Raw genomic sequence first — 23,403 nt, 5'->3', positions numbered from 1 at the left:
ATTTTTGAATGGTAATATCACAGGTTTTATGGTCTATTTTAGTGCTGTGCGATTTTTCAATGTATCGGCCAAAATTGCTTTTGGAATCACACCGCGGTAACAATTTCGACACGACAATGTTGAATGGTCTCTTTAAATTTGAAGGTTCATTATTGCTCCTCAAGATGTGTATTTCCTTAAAGGCCAGAACAAACAACGTGACCTAGTTTTACAGCTCTGAAGCAGTATAGCGGGTGCTGTTAAGTTGTGGTAATTAAGCTGTTGGGTATGGTATATAAAGAGCAGTATGTAGTTCTCTCAGTACCCTGGTGGATGGGTCATGCTTATTGATATATTGTAATTTAGTGTAAATGGAGTTTTTGTTTTTGTTATTAAAACCTAGCAAAAGGAGGAGGAGGAGGAAGAAGAAGAAGATGGAGAAGAAGAAGAAGAAGTTTTGAACCATTTTAAAAAGAAAATCGCTAAAAACAACACTGCCGACATAGGTTTGCCGTACATCCAGATTTTCCTGGACGTTCTAATGATTTCTGCCTGGACACTGTTTCCAACTGTGATATTCCGGATACGTTTGGGAAATAACAGACATATGGCAACCCTATATTTGGCAAAATAGAAAACTGTACATATTAGGGAAATCTTCGCTAAAATACAAATTTTCATGAGTTTTCTTTTTAAAACCACAGACAAATAAAAAACTGATGAGGCAAACTGAACTTTGATTCAGCTATCTAGTAGAGGAGAAATCATTTTTACTGTAACAGCCTTCAACCAGTTTCTAAAATCATCTATGATAAAGGTGTGCATTTGCCTAAATCGGTGGGCCATTAAAGCAACATCACTTCTCATCTTGTGTGAGCACTTTTGTAAATAATTACCGTATTTTCCCGGGTATAGGATGAAATTTTTTGCTTTAAAAGTTCATTCCAAAATTGGGAGTCGTCTTATACACGGATGGTGAATGCAGAGGGCTTAAAAACAACAGCACTACTTACATTCCCTTGACTGTTGTGAAGAAGCTCAGTCTTATACACAGAAAAATACGGTATCTCCTTTTAGTCATGAACTAATGGATAGGACTCTGCCGCCACCTCTTGGTCATTGTGTGGAATGACACCCACCACCTTGGTCAATTTTTTTCCTTTTCTACCCTCTGCAACAGAATTATTATTAATAATACAGTAGTAATACTAATACTACTAATAATACCCTGCCAATGTGCCTGGGTTTCCCCAGCCACGCTGGACAGCACCCAGCAGAATAACATGACAAAACATCAAACATTAAAAACTTCCCTAAACAGGGAACTGGAGAATGGAATGTCCAATTGCAGATATTTTCTGCAGCATGCTATTGACAGAATAATAGATTTATTCCGCTTTGTTGGTTGTTCTATGGTGCTTCCCCAACAGTAATACCTTATTGTTGCCTGGAGGGCTTATAATGCAACGAAACCAGGACAAATAACTCTCCCTGAAACATTTGTGGTATGGAAGGTTGTGGCATTTCAGCAAAAAGTTACAGGACATGCACCGACTGGAAATGAAGTAGCACCACATGAATAATAATGCACCTGAATAAATTGAGCCAGCGTAGTGGTTGGAGTGTTGGACTAGGACCTGGGTTCGAATTTCCACTCAGCCACGAAGCTCCCTGGGGCCAGTGGTTGCCTCACAGCTTGCCCTATCTCACAGGGGTGTTGGGAGGATTAAATGAGGAAGAGGAGCTCTTTGGGCAAAAAAGGTGGGCTATAAATGCAATCATTGAGGTTGAATCCTGACAAGACAGAAGTACTGTTCTTGGGGGGCAGGGGGTGGGCTGGTGTGGAGGACTCCCTGGTCCTGAATGGGGTAACTGTACCCCTGAAGGACCAGGTGCGCAGCCTGGGAGTCATTTTGGACTCACAGCTGTCCATGGAGGCACAGGTCAATTCTGTGTCCAGGGCAGCTGTTTACCAGCTCCATCTGGTATGCAGGCTGAGACCTTATCTGCCCACGGACTGTCTCGCCAGAGTGGTGCATGCTCTGGTTATCTCTCGCTTGGACTACTGCAATGTGCTCTGTGTGGGGCTACCTTTGAAGGTGACCCAGAAGCTACAATTAATCCAGGATGCGGCAGCTAAACTGGCGACTGGGAGTGGCTGCCGAGACCACATAACACCGGCCCTGAAAGACCTACATTGGCTCCCAGTACATACATTTCCGAACACAATTCAAAGTGTTGGTGTTGAACTTTAAAGCCCTAAACGGCCTTGGTCCAGTATCCCTGAAGAAGCGTCTCCACCCCCATCGTTCTACCTGGACACTGAGGTCCAGCGCCGAGGGCCTTCTGGCGGTTCCCTCATTGCGAGAAGCAAATCTACAGGGAACCAGGCAGAGGGTCTTCTTGGTAGTGGCACCCGCCCTATGGAACACACTCCCATCAGATGTCAAAGAGATAAACAACTACCTGACATTTAGAAGACATCTGAAGGCAGCCCTGTTCAGGGAAGTTTTTAATGTGTGACATTTTAATGTAGCAAATTGATGTAGCAAAGTGCCATTGCAGCAGCTTCCAGACTCTTGAATTAGACAGTGACCAACACAGTTTGCTTCAAGGTTCAGTTCCTGTTAAGGACTGGATAACACGGAAAGTTAACCTAGCCAACCAACCAACCTAGCAGTTCGAAAGCACATCAAAGCGCAAGTAGATAAATAGGTACTGCTCCGGCGGGAAGGTAAATGACGTTTCTGTGCGCTGCTCTGGTTCACTAGAAGCAGCTTAGTCATGCTGGCCACATGACCCAGAGGCTGTACGCCAGCTCCCTCGGCCAATAAAATGAGATGAGCGCCGTAACCCCAGAGTTGGCCACGACTGGACCTAATGGTCAGGGCTCCCTTTACCTTTACTAACACAGAAAGTAAGTGGGGAATGTTAAAGCTATGGTTTTCCCAGTAGTGATGTATGGAAGTGAGAGCTGTACCATAAAGAAGGCTGATCGCCGAAGAATTGATGCTTTTGAATTCTGGTGCTGGAGGAGACTCTTGAGAGTCCCATGGACGGCAAGAAGATCAAACCTATCCATTCTGAAGGAAATCAGCCCTGAGTGCTCACTGGAAGGACAGATCCTGAAGCTGAGGCTCCAAGACTTTGGCCGCCTCATGAGAAGAGAAGACTCCTTGGAAAAGACCCTTATGTTGGGAAAGACTGAGGGCACAAGGAGAAGGGGGTGACAGAGGACGAGATGGTGGGACAGAGTTCTCGAAGCTACCAGCATGAGTTTGACCAAACTGCGGGAGGCAGTGGAAGACAGGAGTGCCTGGCGTGCTCTGGTCCATGGGGTCACGAAGAGTCGGACACGACTAAGCGACTAAACAACAACAACAAGTGGGGAATCCTCCCTGGCTGTTCCTCTGCTTGCATGTAATGCTCATGCACAGCCGGGAGGTGGCATCCCTGAACTGTTATTCCGACACACCAATGGTGAGAAAGGATGGACGTGAGGAGAGTCCTGCAGAATCAGAGCAAGACAGCATCCTTCTTCTCTAGCGGCCAAGCAGATGCCTCCAGGATGCCCACATAGGCAGAAGACCTCCAGATCAAAGAAGGAAATGGATGAAATCAGGCTAATTCCTGGAAAAGAGGAACGGCTAAGGGAGCTGGGCATGTTTAGCCTGGAGAAGAGGAGGTTATGGGGTGATATGATAGCCATGTTCAAATATATAAAAGGATGTCACATAGAGGAGGGAGAAAGGTTGTTTTCTGCTGCTCCAGAGAAGCGGACACGCAGCAATGGATCCAAACTACAAGAAAGAAGATTCCACCTAAACATTAGGAAGAACTTCCTGACAGTAAGAGCTGTTCGACAGTGGAATTTGCTGCCAAGGAGTGTGGTGGAGTCTCCTACTTTGGAGGTCTTTAAGCAGAGGCTTGACAACCATATGTCAGGAGTGCTCTGATGGTGTTTCCTGCTTGGCAGGGGGTTGGACTCGATGGCCCTTGTGGTCTCTTCCAACTCTATGATTCTTTGATTCTATGATTCTCTAGCAGTCAAGCAGATGCCTCCAGGATGCCCACATAGGCAGAAGACCTCCAGATCAAAGAAGGAAATGGATGAAATCAGGCTAATTCCTGGAAAAGAGGTCTATCAGTGGTTCCTAGCCAGGGTTGTTGTGCTCTCCTTCAGTGCATCTGAATACTAGTTGCTGGAAACCACCGGAAGTGAGCATAATGCTTGTTTCCAAAGCTGTTGTACTACCAACCTTACTGCATGCTTGTGAAACGTGGACCACTTATAAACGCCATCTCCAGCTCCTCAAAAGACTCCATCAACGGTGTCGCCGAAAAATTCTACACATCACTTGGGAAGACAGGCGAACTCATGCCAGTGTACTGGAAGAGGCAAAGATCACCAGTGTCGAAGCGATGATTCTTCAACATCAACTTCGTTGGACTGGTCATGTTGTGTGGATGCCTGATGATCATCTTCCAAAGCAACTACTCTATTCCCAACATAAAATGGAAAGCGTAATGTTGGTGGTCAACAAAAGAGGTTTAAAGACTCTCTCAAGGCAAATCTTTAAAAATGTAGTACAAATACCCAACAACTGGGAAACACTGGCCTGCGAGCGCTCCAATTGGAGAACAGCCTTTACCAAAGGTCTCATGGGCTTTGAAGATGCTCGAACTCAGGACGAAAGGGAGAAATGTGCTAAGAGGAAGGTTCGCTTGGCAAACCCTCACCATGATCAGTTCCCGCCTGGAAACCAATGTCCCCATTGTAGAAGGATGTGTGCATCCAGAATTGGCCTCCACAGTCACTTACGGACTCACCGTTAAAACTGTGTTCATGGAAGACAATCTTACTCAGTTACCCATTCCCAGGTGGGGCAACAAAAGAAATTAATGGAGAAATCAGCAATGTCCTCATAACCAACACAAACTTCCATTACTAAGCATTATTCCCACACCGCCCTGTGTTAATGGTTAAATTGTCTGCCTCCGGCATATGTAAGTCAAAGAGAAAATAACTGTTTGCATTCATTTTATTGATGCAGATGAAAGCTTTTACATACCTAGAATGAATGAAAAGCCTTCTATAATAATAACTTCTGTAACAGTGCCCATCTACTCAAAAGGAAGCCTAGTCTAATTCAATCTGCGCTACAGTCATAGTATGGTTGGGAGAGTTCTATGGTTGCACTCTGTTTATTCTCGGAGGTTTGGCCTTAAAACAAGCTGTCACTGTCAGCCTGGACCATAATATATATCTGTCAATATATAAATCCCACCTGGCTTTCAGGTAAATAGGCACAATGGTGACTCAGGGGACACAGAGCCTGGGAAGCTTAAGCCTAGTAGCGGTACCTTAACATGCAAAGAGTTCATCTGGAAGGAAAAGAACTCACCTCAATGAGGGCTAGTAACTTGGAGAGTCGACATGTATGAAACTGGGAGCGTATATTAGATTCTAATGCAGCTTAATTTCAGCCACTGGGTGGCCATTGTTGATTGCCTACCTATGGGCTGGATTTGGCCCAGCAGCTGCCAGATATCTACTTGTTGCTGCAGGATTATTGAATTTCATTTGTAGACGGGCACTTCAAAATGAGCAGTTAGGAGACTTTGAATAACGTCCAGTTCAAGGCCTCTTTACCCAAAGCTGACCTTCCATTGCGGCAGCATTCCATTCTTTATTAAAGGCCGGCTTTGAACATTGGCCTAATGCGCCGGAACAGTCACGGTCCCCAGGAACGTCTCTCCTGTTATGTGCTCGCCATGAGTTTGGCCTCGGCCGTCCCACACTTCCTAGCCATATGTTTTGCATCCAGGACTGAACAAAAGCTTCCTTTTGCAGGCTGTGCCCTTGAAAGCAGGAAGGGCATGCAGAGGTCTGTGTTGCTCACACAGAGGCATTTAGGGGAGGAGAAAAGGGGGAGATATTTATCGTGAAATCGGCTAGCCTCTTTTGCTGCCTTGGATGCAACACATGGCAGTGAGCAGTGACGGATTTATGTATAAGCTAAACAAGCTATAGCTTAGGGCTCCACTCTCTTGGGGGCCCCAACACGGAAAAAAACACCTGGATGTACATTTCCAAAATATAAGATAAAAAACAAATAAAAAAAACCTATATACAGCAACAGTGTTTTGTGATGTGTAGGCTCCTATGATGTAAGTCATAGTCCCCACCTGTTAGCCTGCTCCCTAAAATATCAATGGCTCATTTCTGTATATAGTGTGCCTACATTCTGCTGACATAGGTCCGTATAGTTAAAGCTATGGTTTTCCCAGTACAGTGGTACCTCGAGTTACAGATGCTTCAGGTCACAGACGCTTCAGGTTACAGACTCCGCTCACCCAGAAATAGTACCTCGGGTTAAGAACTTTGCTTCAGGGTGAGAACAGAAATCGTGCAGCAGCAGCGGGAGACCCCATTAGCTAAAGTGGTGCTTCAGGTTAAGAAAAGTTTCAGGTTAAGAACAGACCTCCAGAATGAATTAAGTTCTTAACCTGAGGTACCACTGTAGTGATGTATGGACAGCATCTTAAAAAGCAGAGACATCACCTTGCCAACAAAGGTCCGTATAGTTCAAGCTATGGTTTTCCCAGTAGTGATGTATGGAAGTGAGAGCTGGACCATAAAGAAGGCTGATCGCCGAAGAATTGATGCTTTTGAATTATGGTGCTGGAGGAGACTCTTGAGAGTCCCATGGACTGCAAGAAGAACATACCTATCCATTCTGAAGGAAATCAGCTCTGAGTGCTCACTGGAAGGACAGATCCTGAAGCTGAGGCTCCAAGACTTTGACCACCTCATGAGAAGAGAAGACTCCCTGGAAAAGCCCCTCATGTTGGGAAAGATGGAGGGCACAAGGAGAAGGGGACGACAGAGGACGAGATGGCTGGACAGTGTTCTTGCGGCTACCAGCAAGAGTTTGACCAAACTGCGGGAGGCAGTGGAAGACAGGAGTGCCTGGCATGCCCTGGTTCATGGGGTCACAAAGAGTCGGACCCGACTAAACGACTAAACAACAACAGACAACAACATTCTGCATGGACTGGTTAAATGGCAACATGAATGGCTTTAGATACCTATTAAATGTAAAGGTAAAGGGACCCCTGACCATTAGGTCCAGTCGTGACCGACTCTGGGTTTGCGACGCTAATCTCACTTTACTGGCCGAGGGAGCCGGCGTACAGCTTCCGGGTCATGTGGCCAGCATGACTAAGCTGCTTCTGGCGAACCAGAGCAGCGCACGGAAACGCCGTTTACTTTCCTGCCGGAGCGGTACCTATTTATCTACTTGCACTTTGACGTCCTTTCGAACTGCTAGGTTGGCAGGAGCAGGGACCGAGCAACGGGAGCTCACCCCGTCGTGGGGATCCGAACCTCCGACCTTCTGATCTGCAGGTCCTAGGCTCTGTGGTTTAACCCACAGCGCCACCCGCGTCCCAGATAGCTACTAGGTCCATAAATTACCATATAGCATCTATTCAGCAACAAAAAACAGCGACCATTTGTTGTTGACAAAGGACAGCTGGACATATAAAGGGCCCCATTACCTTTAGTAGCTTAGGGCCTCATCAAACCTAAATCCAGCCCTGGCGGCGAGGACCCAGAACAGCACCCAAGCACCCACCCACTCCTGCGCGGGACGTGGCTGGCTGCAGGAATGTCAGCCCAAACCTCCAGCCAGGTTTTCCTAGTGCAAACAGAGGACAGAGTGTCTGAGCGCAGTTGGGCCAGCAGAACGGGCCTCTCCTCTCCCCTGCTTGCGATAGCTCTGGTGCCAAGCAGCACATGGAGCTCCTGCTGAGATTTAACCTCCGTTTGACTTTTGAGTTTCCACCCTCTGATAACTTCAGCAGATGTGCATTTCTGGGTGGGACTTGCGAGTGGGGAAATCCAGGTCTGAGCGTTCCTCCGTCTTCCTTAACGGATTGAGGGGTGTGTGTGTGGAGAGCTCAAAGGGTCCACAGCGAACAGAAGGAGTCGGGTTTCTTTTTGAAAAAGCCTAGTCTTCCGAGGAAGCAAGAAAAACAAAAAGGAAGACCTAACCCCTTTGATGGGCCACCAGAAATATATAAAAAGGGCAGGTGATCTGGTTCATTTTGAAATAAAAAAATTAAGGTCTTATGTATAATAATAAATGTTCATAAATGAATACCAAGCAAACACGTACATAAATATATAAACCACATGTCTGAAGCAGCACAGGAAAACAGCCCTGAAACCATTTTGACTTCCAAACTGACCAAATGTTTTCTCTGCAAGGTCGAGGGAAAAGGTAAAAGCCTCCCTATTGTCTTTTCCTTCACAAATCCTGTCTTAAGGGTATGTCTGTGTATGAATAGGGTAAGCCTGTGACCTGGCTCAGGAAGTATTTATCATTACAAAAGACTGGCCAGGCTCCCCAGGGTATCCAATCAAGTGAGCACTAACAGGTAACCTGCCAGACAGGAGATAAACAACGCACTCAGATTTCTGTTGTAGACCGCCTTTTCTGTGATGTAGGTATGATGTGTCTGGGGGGTGGTCTTGAGTTACACCCCTTCTGTGATGTAGGTATGATGTTTCTGGGGGTGGTCTTGGACTCCAGGGCGGGCAATTTAAAATGCCTATATAAGGGCGGGCACACCTTTGTTCTGGGTCCTCCTCCTCCTCCTGCGTGTGAAGGGGGCACCCTGTCGCAACAGTTCAATAAAGATCAGACTTACTAGCTGCTTTGCTTCTCAATATTCTCTGGTTGGCCTCTGTTCTTTTCTCTGACCGACGGAGAACCTGTAAAGGACTCTATAAGGGCTCTTGTGTTCTCCATAAGGGAATAAGGGCAGATTTTTGTTTATTACAATTTGTTATTCTTTATTACATTTATATGCCAGCGCTATTTCCCAAGGAGCTCAAGGCGGTGTATGTGGTTTTCCCCCTCCCCATTCCTCCTCACAACAATACTGTGAGGTAGGGCCAGCTAAGAGATGGCGACTGGCCCAAGGTCTCCCATTGAACTTCATGGATAGTGGAGCGGGGATTCGAACCCCGGTCTCCCTGGTCCTGCTCCAACACTCTAACCATTATGCCACACTATTTCTCCCTCTTGCATGGGCAAGGCGGCCAGTCATAGAATTAGAATCACAAAATCTTAGAGACACAAGGTTTACCCACTCTGGAAGAATGGCAGATGAAGATGGTGGACTATATGGAATTGGCAGAAATGACTGGCAGAATCCGAGACCAGGGAGAGGAAATGGTGGAAGAAGACTGGAATAAATTTAAAGATTATCTACAGAAATACTGTAAAATTAATGAATGTTAAAATGATGTTGGACTGAAAATAAGTGGTTTTGGTATTAAGGCTAATAAGAATATGTAAATATAGATCGTTATTTGGATGAAAAGATATAGTTATAATAGGTTAAGATTATAGAGTAAAGATAAATGAAAGAGGGTAAGGATTTGCTGAAAGGACTTTGTAAACGGGAATACAAAAGGGGAGGTGTGAGGAGGTCAAGGAAATAAGCAAATGAACTTAAAGATATTGAAAAATGGATTATTTCTTTTTAAGATATTTTTCTTTTTTCCCCCTCTTCTTTTTTATTTTTTCAACTACCGGCTTTTTAGGTCTCTTTTTTGGTAATTTTCTTGTTAGCTGTTGTTTTTTTTCTTTTTTGTATGTGTAATAGTTGGTTTAATTATTTTTAACTTTTTTTTAAAAAAACACCAAACTTATGTTTTGTATGTTTTGTGTAAAATCTTAATAAATATTTTATAATAATAATAATAATAATAGAATCACAAAATCTTAGAATTGTAGCGTTGGAGGGTACCCCGAGGGTCATCTAGTCCAACCCTCTGCAGTGCAGGAATCCTGCTCACAGCCATCCCTGGGTGGGCTCTGTTATAAGAACTTTGAGGTCTTACATATATAATAAATGTTCATAAAGCACGTACATAGATCAGCATGGGAAGACTGACCTGAAGCCATTTTGACTCCCAAACTGACCAAATATTTTCTCTGCAAGGAGGAAGGGGGGTCAGGGAACCTTCCCATTGTTACAGGAATTTAGTAATCACCATTTCAAAGGAATGGCCAGACCACCAGGAAAGGCAATCAGATAAGGCATTATCAGTTAACCTGACAGACAGGAAAAACAACAACATTCAAATTTCTGTTGTAGACCACCTTTTCTGAGATGTAGGCATGATGTTTGAGGGGGGTGGTCTTGGGTTACACCCCTTCTGTGATGTATGTATGATGTATGGAGGGGTGGTCTTGAGCTCCAGGGAAGGGAATTTAAAATTGGATTTGATATCCCGCCATTCACTCCCTTTTAAGGAGTCTCTAAGCGGCTAACATTCTCCTTTCCCTTCTTCCCCCACAACAAACACTCTGTGAGGTGAGTGGGGCTGAGAGACTTCAGAGAAGTGTGACTGGCCCAAGGTCACCCAGCAGCTGCATGTGGGGGAGCGGAGACGTGAACCCGGTTCCCCAGATTATGAGACTACCGCTCTTAACCACTACACCACACTGTCTATATAAGGACAGGCACACCATGGTTCTGGGTCCTCCTCCTTTCCTTCGTGTGAGGGGAGCAGCCTGTTGCAACAGATCAATAAAGATCAGGCTTACTAGCTGCTTTGCTTCTCAATATTCTCTGGTTGGCCTGTTATTTTCTCCTACCGATAGGGAACCTACATAAGGACTCTATATGGGCTCTTGGGTACCCCATAAGGAGAAAAGGGCAGAAATTGGGATGGAGGTTATAGAGGTCATACGAAATGGATTCCAAATATCACTGAGTTTGTGCATGGCAAGTCTGTGTTTGTATGCAAGTTGTACATATGTTGCAAGTTTATGTATCATATTTTTCGCTCTATAAGACGCACCAGACCACAAGAGGCACCTAGTTTTTGGAGGAGGAAAACAAGAAAAAAAATATTCTGAATCTCAGAAGCCAGAACAGCAAGAGGGATCGCTGCGCAGTGAAAGCAGCAATCCCTCTTGCTGTTCTGGCTTCTGGGATAGCTGCGCAGCCTGCATTCACTCCATAAGACACACACACATTTCCCCTTACTTTTTAGGAGGGAAAAAGTGAGTCTTATAGAGCAAAAAACATGGTAAGTCTTCAATCCAATCGTAGAAGGGAGCTGGATTTTTATTTTTCCAATTCACCAGGATCAGTCTTTTTGCTGTGGTAAGGGCACAGAGAGTCCACTCGCATTGTCCTTTTACAAAAGGTTCCATGTGCTGGGTATATAATTCAAGAGGATATTTCGCTCTGTAAATATAAGCTTGTTCTGTCCAGTTCTGTTGATAGTTTCAGTTACGAGTGATCGCCAAAGAAATCTCGCCCTGCTGTTTGGATTTCGTTTGGCAAGGGTGGTATTTATTGCTAGGTGCAATATACTTCGGAAAAACAAGCACTTTAACCTCGGATTAATTTTTTAAAAAAGTAATAATAATAAAGAAAGTTCCAGCCCGCAGCCTCACAATCTGACAGAGGCAGAAATCAAGGGGATCTTTAAAGAGTAAGAGTTGTGAGGGAATAAAAGTCAAGAGCAGAGAACTGTGCCTGATCGCCAAAGAATAGATGCTTTTGAATTATGGTGCTGGAGGAGACTCTCGAGAGTCCCATGGACTGCAAGAAGATCAAACCTCTCCATTCTGAAGGGAATCAGCCCTGAGCGCTCACGGGAAGGACAGATCCTGAAGCTGAGGCTCCAATACTTTGGCCACCTCATGAGAAGAGAAGACTCCCTGGAAAAGACCCTGATGCTGGGAAAGATGGAGGGCACAAGGAGAAGGGGACGACAGAGGACAAGATGGTTGGATGGTGTTCTCAAAGCTACCAGCATGAATTTGACTAAACTGCGGGAGGCAGTAGAAGACAGGAGTGCCTGGCGTGCTCTGGTCCAGGGGGTCATGAAGAGTCGGACATGACTAAACGACTAAACAACAACAAACCTGATACCATCCGGGTGCTATTGAACTACAACACCCATCAACCTTGACCATTGGCCATGCTAACTGAGGGTGATGGGGGCTTGGAGTCTGACAGGTTCTGCACCTCCGTAATAAGGAACATGGCAACAAGTCAGATAAATTATTGGCAAGCTGCCTTAAGAATATAGAAGCAAGGATTACCGGCCAAACTGGATCTGCAATTAGATTCCTGCAATGCCTGTTGCGTTATTTAAGAGACCTGAACTCCGTAAGTGGAAATCATAAAACCTCTGAATTTTGAGATGGCATCTGGTGCTGCACAAACACTTTCAAGCACATATCATCTAACATGGTTGTTATTCTTCTTCTTCCGTATTTATTTACAGTGGTGCCCCGCAAGACGAATGCCTCGCAAGACGGAAAACTCGCTAGACGAAAGAGTTTTCCGTTTTGGAGGTGCTTCACAAAACGAATTTCCTATGGGCTTGCTTCGCAAGACGACAATGTCTTGCAAGTTCCTGCTGGTTTTTTTCCTCCCCCCCTTTTTCTAAGCCGCTAAGCCGCTTATCAGCTGATCCGATCAGCAGATAAGCCGCTAAAAGCCGCTAAAAGCCGCTAATAGCGCTAATCCGCTAATCCTTCAATGGGCTTGCTTCGCAAGGCGAAAAAACCGCTAGACGAAGAGAATCACAGAACGGATTCTTTTCGTCTTGCGAGGCACCACTGTATTTATACCCAGTCTTTCCCCATGATGGGACTCAAGGCGGCTTATGGATAAAAACAAAGAAATGACACCGAACGAGTAAACATGGACAGAAGTAAAACTATATGCTTCAGACTATGTTTAAAACACACAGATAATTACAATAAAACAGCACCAGCCCTTTCATTAAAAGCAGCCGGTTCTTATCGGCCTGTTGGAACAAGAAGGTTTCACCTGCTGGTGGAAGGACAAAGAGGGAGGCAGTCTAGCGAAAATAAAAGACAGCAGATTCTGTACTTTTCCTGCTAAATTACAGTATATATCCAATCTATTCCTGCCCAGCATTTCCCGCTTTCGAGCTTAAACCGGTGCAGCATTTATCCTTGTCACACGTGCAACCCCCTTGTGACACCTTGGCTGGGGGCCCTGCAAGCTGACCTGGAGTTTTGGGTCCTGCCTTGAAGGCTGAAGGGGCTGGAGAACACTCTCGGTGGTGAGGCCACAATGAAAGTGCTGCAAATCAGGAGCGGAAAGACTGTTGGCAGGGAAGTTAACTCTTTCCTTGAGGAAATGAACGGACAACTTTGAAACCCTTGGCAGCAGGTCTTGCCCCTAGCGAGCAGCTACCAGGACTCTCTAAGGCTCCTCTTTCAGATGTTTCCCATTGTTATGTACTGAGTTGAATAGGATCCAAAAGGCAGCAGTCTGACTGGTCCTAGAACAATAGGATTCAGAATGCAGCAGTCCGATTGGTCCTAGAACAATAGGATTCAGAATGCAGCAGTCTGATTGGTCCACAGGAGTCACCCAATCCAGCTCCAGGTGGAAGTGAATCCGCAACCTGATTGGCCTACAGATGAATCTTGGAATTTGCCAATCACGTGGGGCCCATTGTGTAAATAATGTATATAAAGCGGATATTCTGGGGGAACTTCCATTCCTCCTCACCACTATGAGCTGAATAAAGAGCATGAAACCCACTCCCGACTCCGAGTATATTTCACCCATGCAGGCGCAAGCTGGGTCTGTGCACCCGTGGCCACTGTTCTCCTTATTCTGCACATTCTTGGAGACCAGTGAGGAGGGGAGCTTGTCATAGCAGGAGAGGGAGAGTCCCTGGATTCTTAAGCGGCTTCTTGACCCACCTCCTCTGCTTCAGCCTCGCAGTCTGAACTGCTCTCCACCACCGACTCGTCTTGCTCACTAAACCCTGTTGCCCTTCGGAAGCTCCTTACAATCTTCTCCTACTGACCTCTCCACAATGTCCCACCACAAATCCCTGGGCTCTGAGCCTTCCCCCTCTGGGGTTTCCCTTGGCTGCTGCGGTCACACCATCAATCAGGAGCTGAACTGGGTTCCACACAGTCACAAAAAAGAGCCACAAAAACAGTAACGCAAAATAAACACGGGTGGCGCTGTGGGTTAAACCACAGAGCTTAGGACTTGCTGATCAGAAGGTTGGTGGTTCAAATCCCCACGACGGGGTGAGCTCCCGTTGCTCGGTCCCTGCTCCTGCCAACCTAGCAGTACCTCCAGTGGGAAGGTAAACGTTTTCTTTCTTCTTTTCTCTTTTGTTCCTTTCTTATATATGTGCTTATTTGAAATATATATTGTATTTGCAATATTTTGCTTATATTTTGTAACAATTATGTTAAATAAATTAAATTTTTTAATAATAATAAAAAGAATCCTTGACAGATGGCCATCGAACCTCTGCTTCAAAACCTCCAAATAAAGTCCGCAAAGTATAGGATAAAGTTACCCTGCTTCTCAGTGCATGGCCCGCACAGCATTACGACAAAGGAAAAGCAAAGGCACACCCAGAGATTTCAAGGATGCCTCTCCACATTCCAGCCCTCAGCCGTGCCCTGCAAAACAGGTGGGCATTATCGTCTGGGAAAATCAAGAGATGCCAACAGCAAAGCGAACTCTGGCCAGGCAGAAATGTGTTTGGGTTGGCAGGCAGAGCCCTGCAGCTGCTGAATGCAACTGACATGGCGCACAGAAGAGCTAGCCTCTGTCTGCGTTGCTGCTAGCAGACCAAGCGGCCTGCATTTTTTAAGAAGAAGCTGCTGTCGGGGGGAGTTGCAAATTATTACCCCCAGAGCAGGAATGGGGCTACTGCAATGCCAATTTGCCATCGCTTAAGGAAAAAGCACTGGCAGGCTGTCAGATTAAGCAGCTGAAGATAGCCATCTTAATTGCGCTGCTCTCTGGGGGCGAGCAACGCCATTGCTGTACATGTGCGATCGCGAACTTTCCCACCCTTAAAAGGGCCCGAGTCACTTCTACTCATGTTCCACCTGGGCTTTCGGTGCATTTGAGCTCCTCCTCTTCGCCTCCCTCCTTCGGCCACCCATGCCGATCCTGAAATGGCTCGAGGCTACCAAGTGCCCATTGCAATTTCACTTTCCTTGGCTTTCTATACAACAGGGGTAGGCAAACTAAGGCCCGGGGGCCGGATCCGGCCCAATAACCTTCTAAATCTGGCGTGCAGACGGTCCGGGAATCAGCGTGTTTTCACATGAGTAGAATGTGTGCTTTTATTTAGAATGCATCTCTGGGTTATTTGTGGGGCCTGCCTGGTATTTTTACATGAATAGAATGTGTGCTTTTATTTAAAATGCATCTCTGGGTTATTGGGGGGGGGCATAGGAATTTGTTCATTATTTTTTTCAAAATATAGTCCGCCCCCCCACAAGGTTTGAGGGACAGTGGACTGGCCCCCTGCTGGAAAAGTTTGCTGACCCCATGGCTAGAACCCCGTTAATCCCTACGACGACCCTGTGAGGTAGGTTAAGGGACTGCAACTGACTCCAAGGTCACCTCGTGGGTTTCATGGCGGAGTGGGGCTTTGAACCCTGATCTCCCAGTTCCTAGTCCGACCCTCTAATCCAGCCTTTCTCAACCTGTGGGTCCCCAGATGTTGAACTACAACTCCCATCACCCCTAGCTAGCAAGGGCAGAGCTCAGGGATCATGGGAGTTGTAGTCCAACAACATCTGGGGATCCACAGGTTGAGAACCACTGATAGCCACTGTCCCTCACTGGCTTCTTAAGAGGACTTCTGCTATGGAGCAGCTCTATAAAGTCAGTAAATAAATATGAGGAAAAGCAAAATGTCACATAGGAAAGGATCTGAAATATTCCCCATGAAGTTTGAATTTTATTGTGGATTTGTTTTATTTGCTGTGTGGCAAACAGCTTTGAGATTATCCCCCTTTAAAATAGAAAGCAGTACAGTGGTGCCCCGCAAGACGAATGCCTCGCAAGACGGAAAACCCGCTAGACGAAAGGGTTTTCCGTTTTGGAGGTGCTTCGCAAAACGAATTTCCTATGGGCTTGCTTCGCTAGACGAAAATGTATTGTGAGTTCCTGCGGGTTTTTTCCCTCCCCCCCTTTTCCCCAAGCCGCTAAGCCGCTGATCCGCTAAGCCGCTTAACAGCTGATCCGCTAAGCCGCTTAACAGCTGATCCGCTAAGCCGCTTATCAGCTGATCCGCTAAGCCCGCTAATCTGCTTGCTTCGCAAGAGAGAAAAAACCGCAAGACGAAGAGACTCGCGGAACTGATTCTTTTCGTCTTGCGAGGCACCACTGTACAGAGATGAAATGAACAATAATATTTTTTGCAGCAAAAAAAAGGCACCTAAACATTCTGTTGTGGTGACCACAATGTAAGTTTTGAAGTGCCATTTGGCGATTAGCTTATATATCTGATTTTCTACCTAGAAGGAGCAATCTATGATGCCTCTAAGCTCAGCGTTCAAACCACAACGACTTGGAAGGGAGTCAGATTGTGGTTATTTCAATGGACAGCTTCTAATTTTACCTTAAGGGAAGGAGAGATAAATAAATACACTGCAACACAGAGTCTCATACAAAACAGTGAAGCCTTTTTATTTTTTAAATCTTCCTTTGTTGTTGCGGTCGGAGGCAAGGACAGCCTTATTACACTTTTAAGGAAACCTCTCACAACTAAAAAAAAAAAGTGAATACTTTAAAAAAGGCATTGACAGTTTTACACAGGACTTGAGCAGAAAAAACAGACAAGTTTTCACTTATTTTATTTTTTTAATAATTCTTCTTCTTTTAAAAAAAGGTTATAAAGTGTCTGGACCTCGTTGGCATCTGCCAAAGTGATGCTTGCCCGATATAAAAGCACTGGGTATAACAGTAAAAACCAACAATAATAATTTAGCTATGGCTCAGAGGAAAAACGAACCAACCAGCAAATACCCCAAGTAACTGGTCTCCGTCTACAACAGCCTTCCCCAACTTGGCGCTCTCTCCATGTTCTGAACTAGAACTCCCAGCAGCCTCAGCCAGCTGAGGGCGGGGCTGATGGGAGTGGCAGGCCGTCAAATTAGGGAAGGAAGACCTATGAACTAATGGCGCACCGAGTTTTTAAAAAAGCGAGACGTGTAAAATCCCACTGCTGAAAGGAATCAGAAGGATCGTCCGGAGTATCTTTGGGAAAACACGTTTAAAAAAGAAACAGGGTGGGTTGGGAAGATTCAGACACACATCCCAGAACACTAAAATATTGAAGCCAGGCGTACCAGTCCGGAATAATGTCCCCAGCAGGGATTAGAAGCTGCCCTCGATTAAAACATTAACCTTTCGCCAGCGATTTCACCAAGGTTTGATTCGCTTTCCAGGGCCAAGTGGGAGCTGTTTCTTCGTGAAGTCTTCCCACTAGCCTGGGAGCATTGGTGTCCCAGGAATGCTCTGCGTCAGGGCCAACTGCACGGCTGTCTCCCCCCTTGCTTGGCCACTTGGGGTCGGGCGATGCTCAAGCTAGGACGCCACCCCGTCGCCTCGATAGCGCAAGAGCAGTGTGGGAAGAAGCCGGAGGAATTTAAGGCGCCCCCAGGCCGCTGGAAGATTAAACGGGGTGTGAGGTCGATGTGGCGGCAGCCGTTCCAATTTCCTTCCTGCCAGGTGTGTCCGCTTCTGCCAGTCTCCTCCCAAAAGGCTCTTTCGATGCCCCGAAAGATGCCATCGGGCAGCCCTTGCTTGACCCCACCGTGCTGCACATTCAATGCAATAGATTGCTTTCTGGTGGGAAAAACTTGCAGGGAAATGATGGAGAAACTGTACGCCCATCACTTCCGGGATGTTACATCAAAGGTGCAACGAAGGAGGGTCTGAGGAATTCTCTGGCTGCCGTGGGGTGGAATGCATAGCTATCAACTTTTCCCTTTTTTTGTGGGGAATCCTATTCGGAATAAGGGAATTTCCCTTTAAAAAAAGGGAAATGTTGACAGCTATGGTGGAATGACCCTTGGAGTTATGCTGGAAGCCCCCTTTCTCCCCTTGAACCATAAAACGTCATTTCATTGTGGCATTTGCATTAGCAATTGGGAATCCCCCCCTCCGAGAAAACATTATCGTTGTTTTTAATAATTAAAAAAACCACACACACACACATCATTTAAATTCACATTCCTGGACATTGTAATGAGCCATATCATACCAGAGCCAAGGGGGCATTTCAAATCCCCACTCTGGACTGCGATGCAGTGCAAAGCGCCTTGAGATCTGTGGAGGAACATGATTACCTTTGCTTTACAACAGTTGGGAGAGAGAAATCACCTTTCCCAATACCACACACACACAAAAACCACAAGAGGCATTGCAAATTTATATATATATATGTTCCCCCCCGTCTCCCTGCTACAGATACACGCAAGCTTTCGGGTTTTTTTAATTTGAATTCAAGATTTCCACACTATAAGGCTATTAAGAATGCTGGTATGTCTGTGTCTGGCTAAGCCAGTGCTCTGAAGTAAGGTCTGAAGACATTTTATGTGCTATGATTTTTTAAAATTTTATTTTTCCAAAAAGAGAACGATGGGGAATTTTTTTGCAAAAGGCGCACATTTGAGGGAAAGAACGGCGCTTTTCAGAAAGGATCTTTTAAAAAAGTTGGAGCTTGTGCCCTTTTAAAGAACATTCTTGATGCAGCAGGTAGATGAAAATAACTTTTCCCTGCCTGTGCTGACCACTGGTCTCCAACCACCCCCCCCCGCAAGCTCATGGTCAGCACAAATGGTGGTCACTTTTAATCTGAGGGAGGGCACTGTGTTCCCCAGACAGTAATCTTGGGCTCTGCAGCAAGCTGAGTGGCCGGACTCTATCATAAAGATGGCATCTCCAGGCTATGAGGTTTCACCACAATTGGGCACATTATGTGTTGATGGCAGAAGGTTGCTGACTAGGGGCCAAAGTGAGGAATGTGCTTCCTCAAAGATCCCCTCTACCTGGAGGCTGGCAGTGAAATATATAAACAGGCCCAATGCTTCTCTTCTTGGAAGTGACAACTACAAGCAACATTTAAAAAATAAAATAAAAAATTAAAAACCGGGAGGGTCAGGATAAAGTTGTGTTGGCGCGATCACCTCTTTCTGAGGCAGGGTATCCCTGTCCTAATTTGCACCACTTGAGTCCGAGGGAAGAGGAAATCCAATTATTTGAATGTTTCACATGGGAGGCAGGATGGGGAGGGAATCCCAGCAGCCCACATAAAAGCCATACGCCAGAAGAGGCATGTGGGCCGAGCCTTCCTTCTCCCTGACATGCTAGCTGTCTACATGCAAGGAGCCCGTGCGTGAAAGCTTCCGCACAACACAGTCTCTCTGCCTGCAGCCTGAAATCCTGGGGAAATGGTGCAATCTTGCTTCTACCACAAGAGTTAGCCCAAATTTGGGCGCAGGCGCAAAATTAGGCCATGCGTATTTTGTGCTACGATCTGCTTGAGTCCACCCTAGTCAGCAAGGCTCCCCCCCCAAATCTCTTCCCCCCCCCCAATTTGGTAGAAGCTCACTCATAGCAGCTGCCTGCCTGCCCCCCACCAACTGTTCCCTCCACCAAGTCACGCCTTTGCAGGCTGAACAATTCCCACCCATCCTCCACCTGCTGGCTGCACACTTGAGCTCTCAGCACAGGAAATCGCTCCCACCCACGCATGGAAGCTGTCAAGAGGACTGCACATTTATCGTCAACCGGAAGAAAGCTTTCCGGGCCAGGGGAGACGACCTTAAAAGTTTAAAAAGTAAAATGCTGAACTTTTTTGCTTGAAGGTATTGAAAACGCAACCGAAACTTTTGCTACACAAACAAGAGGAAATCAGTAGCTGTGGAGTCTCTGTGGGCTGCGCATCTCAGATTGGGGCATGTTCACCTTTAGAGCGCTAATAATACCAAGGCTTACAGGGAGAGGCAGAGCGAGTCTCTGCGCACGTTTGCCAAAAACAAAGATCCTCATGGGGACTTTAATTCATCTATTTCCGACACGGATTACCGCTTCGGCCAGGGCGTTCTGCATGCAGATGGAATGTGTGCACCTGCAACCAGTTGCACGCCTGCGATTAACGTTGCAAGCCATTCCCAAGCGCCAGAAAAGGAGGAGCGCACACAAAACATAGCTATGCACCCAGAACTCCCATTTTTGCTAGCAAAACAAAAAAAGCAAGTTTCAGGATCTCATGACTTTTGAGCTGCTGAAGATTTTCATAATTTGGAAGTGGGGCTTCAGTAGCCAAGCTGCAAAATAGGACTAGGGAAACCAGAATGAGGCAAGAGGGGCAGAATTATTATTCCTCACCCCCCCCCTGCAGTCCCCTGATTTCTTGACCCATAATGCATTGGGGGTAGAATTACCATTGTTTTTTTGCACCGAGGGGCACATAGGCTTAGTCCTCTTTCAGGGAAGAGGCGGTGAGCAGCTCCCTGGAACAGCCATTTCCCTGCTGAAGGGGGGGGGGGGGATTTGGGGGCTGTGATTTCTGCATGGCTTCGGTATAGGACCAGCCGCTGCTGCTATGCTCACACGGCAAATCTGCAAGCACCCAGGCGGCAATGGCGCGATTTACCTTTGCAAAGACAAAATCACCAGAAACAACTTGTGCGTTTAATAGCGATTAAAAACTTTAAGCATCAAAACCGACGGTGTGGCTTGGGTGCTCTTGACAAGGGCAAAACTGAGGCACGGAAAATGGGTTTTAAAGCTTCCGGTAACCCCCTCACAACCTGTGAAGAGTCAGAGGAGAATTTATTAGCCTGCCTTCTCCTGGGTCCAGCTTCCTCTGTCTCTTAAAACTGGACCCACAAGGTCCGGGGATCTCCCTGGGTGCCAAAATTACATCGCATGCTCATTTATTCTTCTCCCGCGAAGTGGGATCTCCTCGTAAACGTCCCGTGACTGCAGGAATAGCTGCAAGGGGCAGGAGCGGTTCCTTTCCCCTGGCCTGATCTCTTAAGGCCTAGGGCGGAGACAGGAATAAATTGTGCAGTCCTCCATGTCCAAATCAGATGTCGTTCCATGCATGAAACAGCTTTCTCTGTCTCATGCCTTTTCCCAATTCCTGAGCCCAATGCCAAACATTCCTGAAGCCCTCTGTTTTCAGACCAAAAACCATTTTTTACTAGCTACCTGCCTCCCCTGAATTCACTATTGGTCTCTCGTGCAGGTAAGCCAAACCTTTGCCAATGAGCTACAACCCTAGGATGCCCTTGCAAGCAGAGGCAAGGATGGGAATCGGATGATTTAAACGTGAAGGGATCAACTTCTGATCACACACACACACAGAGGAATTGTAGCACCTGGGAGGCGGAATCTCACAAGGTAGAACTACGATGCCTTTGGCAGAGAGCCTGTTTGCTTTCCGGTTGTGCATTGCAGAGAAATGTCCCTGTACGTTTTCCAAATGGGGTGAGGAAACCCCCTTCATGGGGTTAGATCAAAGATCACAGCAGATCACTCAAGAAGATCACAGGACTACCTTGCCAGAAAGACTACCTTGCAAGAAGCTGGCAACTGACCCATCACGCCATTACCCAACCAATGCCATCCCTCCGGCCAAAACCAACTTGCCACCTGGGTTGCAGGAGGCCTGGCATAACCTGCGGTGCCCACCAAGTCAATTGGAGACCACCACCCCCAGCAGAAGGGGGGAGGCAGTGGCAGGGTGGCACTGCTTTTGGCTTGGTGCGTCGGAAGCCACGCTGGCGCCAGGGAGAGGGGAGGCAGTGGCAAGGGATCTGAGCTGCAAGAAGTCTATCCCACCCAAAGCTATCCCACTCGGCCCCTGCTAGGACCTGCCCCTGCCTGGAAAGGAGGTTTTTTTGGGGGGGACACGGAAGAGGAGCTGTGGTGGTCCCAGATAGATACACCCCAGCACCAAGGAACAGAAGCACAATTGCATTGTGGTGTGCCATCGTCGCACTTGGCGAGTGTTCTGCGAGGAGAGGGGGGAAAAACAACAACATAATTTCTAGTTTTTTTGTTGGAGGGGGGAATGGACTCGGCCACCTTCCCTCCTAGGCTCAGATCCCAGCGCTGCCAGATTTGGCAGCGCCGAACAAGGGGAATCCTGCCCAGTGGGGAAGACTGCCGCCTGGGACTTCAGAGGTAAAGCCCTGTGTCTGTGTTTGCGGAGTTTGTGTGTGTGTGTGTGTTTTGGCAAAAGGCTATTACTGAGGTTACATGATGCAGCATTTGTTCTTGTGGTTCTGTGGGTCTCTGAAGCGCAGCCGCTGTTTGGGGCGGTACTTCTCCAGGTACGTCAGCTGCTTGCTGTTGATGGCTCCGCGGCGCTTCCTGGCGAGGAGAGAGAGAAAGAAGGAAGGGAGGGAGGGGATAGAAAAATCAAAGCTTTGGTGTGCTGATCAAAAACAGCTTGCAAGCGTTGAACACACACACACACGGCTTCTTGACCCCAAGTAAAACCTTCCCTGGGGTCCTGCCTACCAAGAGACCATCGCATGCCGCAAGAAAAAGCTATCTTTGCCCGCCCCAGTTAGGTGCTTCCAAGGCCGTGCAGCAGCAAAACTCTTTTTCTTCTGCAGAGTCGGGGGAAAGGGCTGCAGGCTGGTCAGAGCAGCCCCAGCTGCGCCCTCAACTCCAGATGCGGGAGGGTGGGGCTTATAATCATAATAATGATAATAATAAAAATAAATTTTATTTATACCCCACCCTCCCGGGCTCAGGGCGGCTGACACCAATAAAATCACAGTAAAAAACATGATAGGGGGAAAAGAAAAACCATTCAAAATACAGGTTAAAATGCAATTTAAAATGCAGCCTCATTTTAAAAGTACCCGATAAATCAGGACCATAAGGGGAGGGAAACATAAGGGTCAGACTGAGTCCAAACCAAAGGCCAGGCGGAACAGCCCCGTCTTGCAGGCCTTGCGGAAAGATGTCAAGTCCCGCAGGGTCCTAGTCTCTTGTGGCAGAGCGTTCCACCAAGTCGGGGCCAGTACTGAAAAGGCCCTGGCCCTAGTTGAGACCAATCTAACCTCCTTGAGGCTTGGGACCTCCAAAATGTTATCAGTTGTGGACCTGAAGGTCCTCCGGGGGCATACCAGGAGAGGCGGTCCCGTAGGTACGTGGGTCCTAGGTCGCATAGGGCTTTAAAGGTCAAAAGCAGCACCTTAAACCTGACCCTGTACTCCGCCGGGAGCCAGTGCAGCTGGTAAAGCACTGGGTGAATGTGATCCCGCAGCAAGAAGAGACGTTTCTGGCCGTTCAGCCCCCTCCCCAAGGTCCTTGCTCTGCCAAGAGCACGAGGGAGAGACTGAAGGAAAAATCCCTGTTCCGTGGCCTTAGCAGAACACGCTAAGGAGATTAGAGGAGGGATTGAGAGCAGGACGCTCGGCTGCAGAGCTGGTGGCGACGAAGGGCTCACACAGCTATTACAGTTGCAAGCCAGGAGATGCGGCCAGATGGACCATAATCCTCGCCGGATCCGGCCGGGCAGTTTTCACTGGATTCCCC

The 23,403-nt window shown here is 47.0% G+C and overlaps 1 protein-coding gene and 1 long non-coding RNA gene across 6 annotated transcripts in view; one reads left to right on the top strand and one right to left on the bottom strand.

Moving 5' to 3' along the window:
• Positions 1–8,783, top strand: part of LOC310713246 — a 124,274-nt gene extending 115,491 nt beyond the window's left edge. The window contains exon 3 of the long non-coding RNA XR_014529141.1: positions 8,416–8,783. This is a non-coding gene — a long non-coding RNA (uncharacterized lncRNA). The remainder of the gene's footprint in view (positions 1–8,415) is intronic.
• A 7,712-nt stretch (positions 8,784–16,495) lies between these two features.
• Positions 16,496–23,403, bottom strand: part of PTP4A3 (protein tyrosine phosphatase 4A3) — a 104,934-nt gene continuing 98,026 nt past the window's right edge. For all 5 annotated transcript variants that reach the window (XM_083517082.1, XM_083517085.1, XM_083517083.1 and 2 more), the window contains one exon: positions 16,496–22,224. In XM_083517082.1, the coding sequence (XP_083373208.1) occupies positions 22,107–22,224 (118 nt within the window). In that variant the 3' untranslated portion in view covers positions 16,496–22,106. The remainder of the gene's footprint in view (positions 22,225–23,403) is intronic.

This window comes from Podarcis liolepis, assembly GCF_965112155.1.
Source record: "Podarcis liolepis genome assembly, chromosome: 8".
NCBI lineage: Eukaryota > Metazoa > Chordata > Lepidosauria > Squamata > Lacertidae > Podarcis > Podarcis liolepis.
The sequence above is the reverse complement of the archived record's forward strand: the minus strand, read 5'-3'. Positions and strand labels throughout refer to the sequence as shown.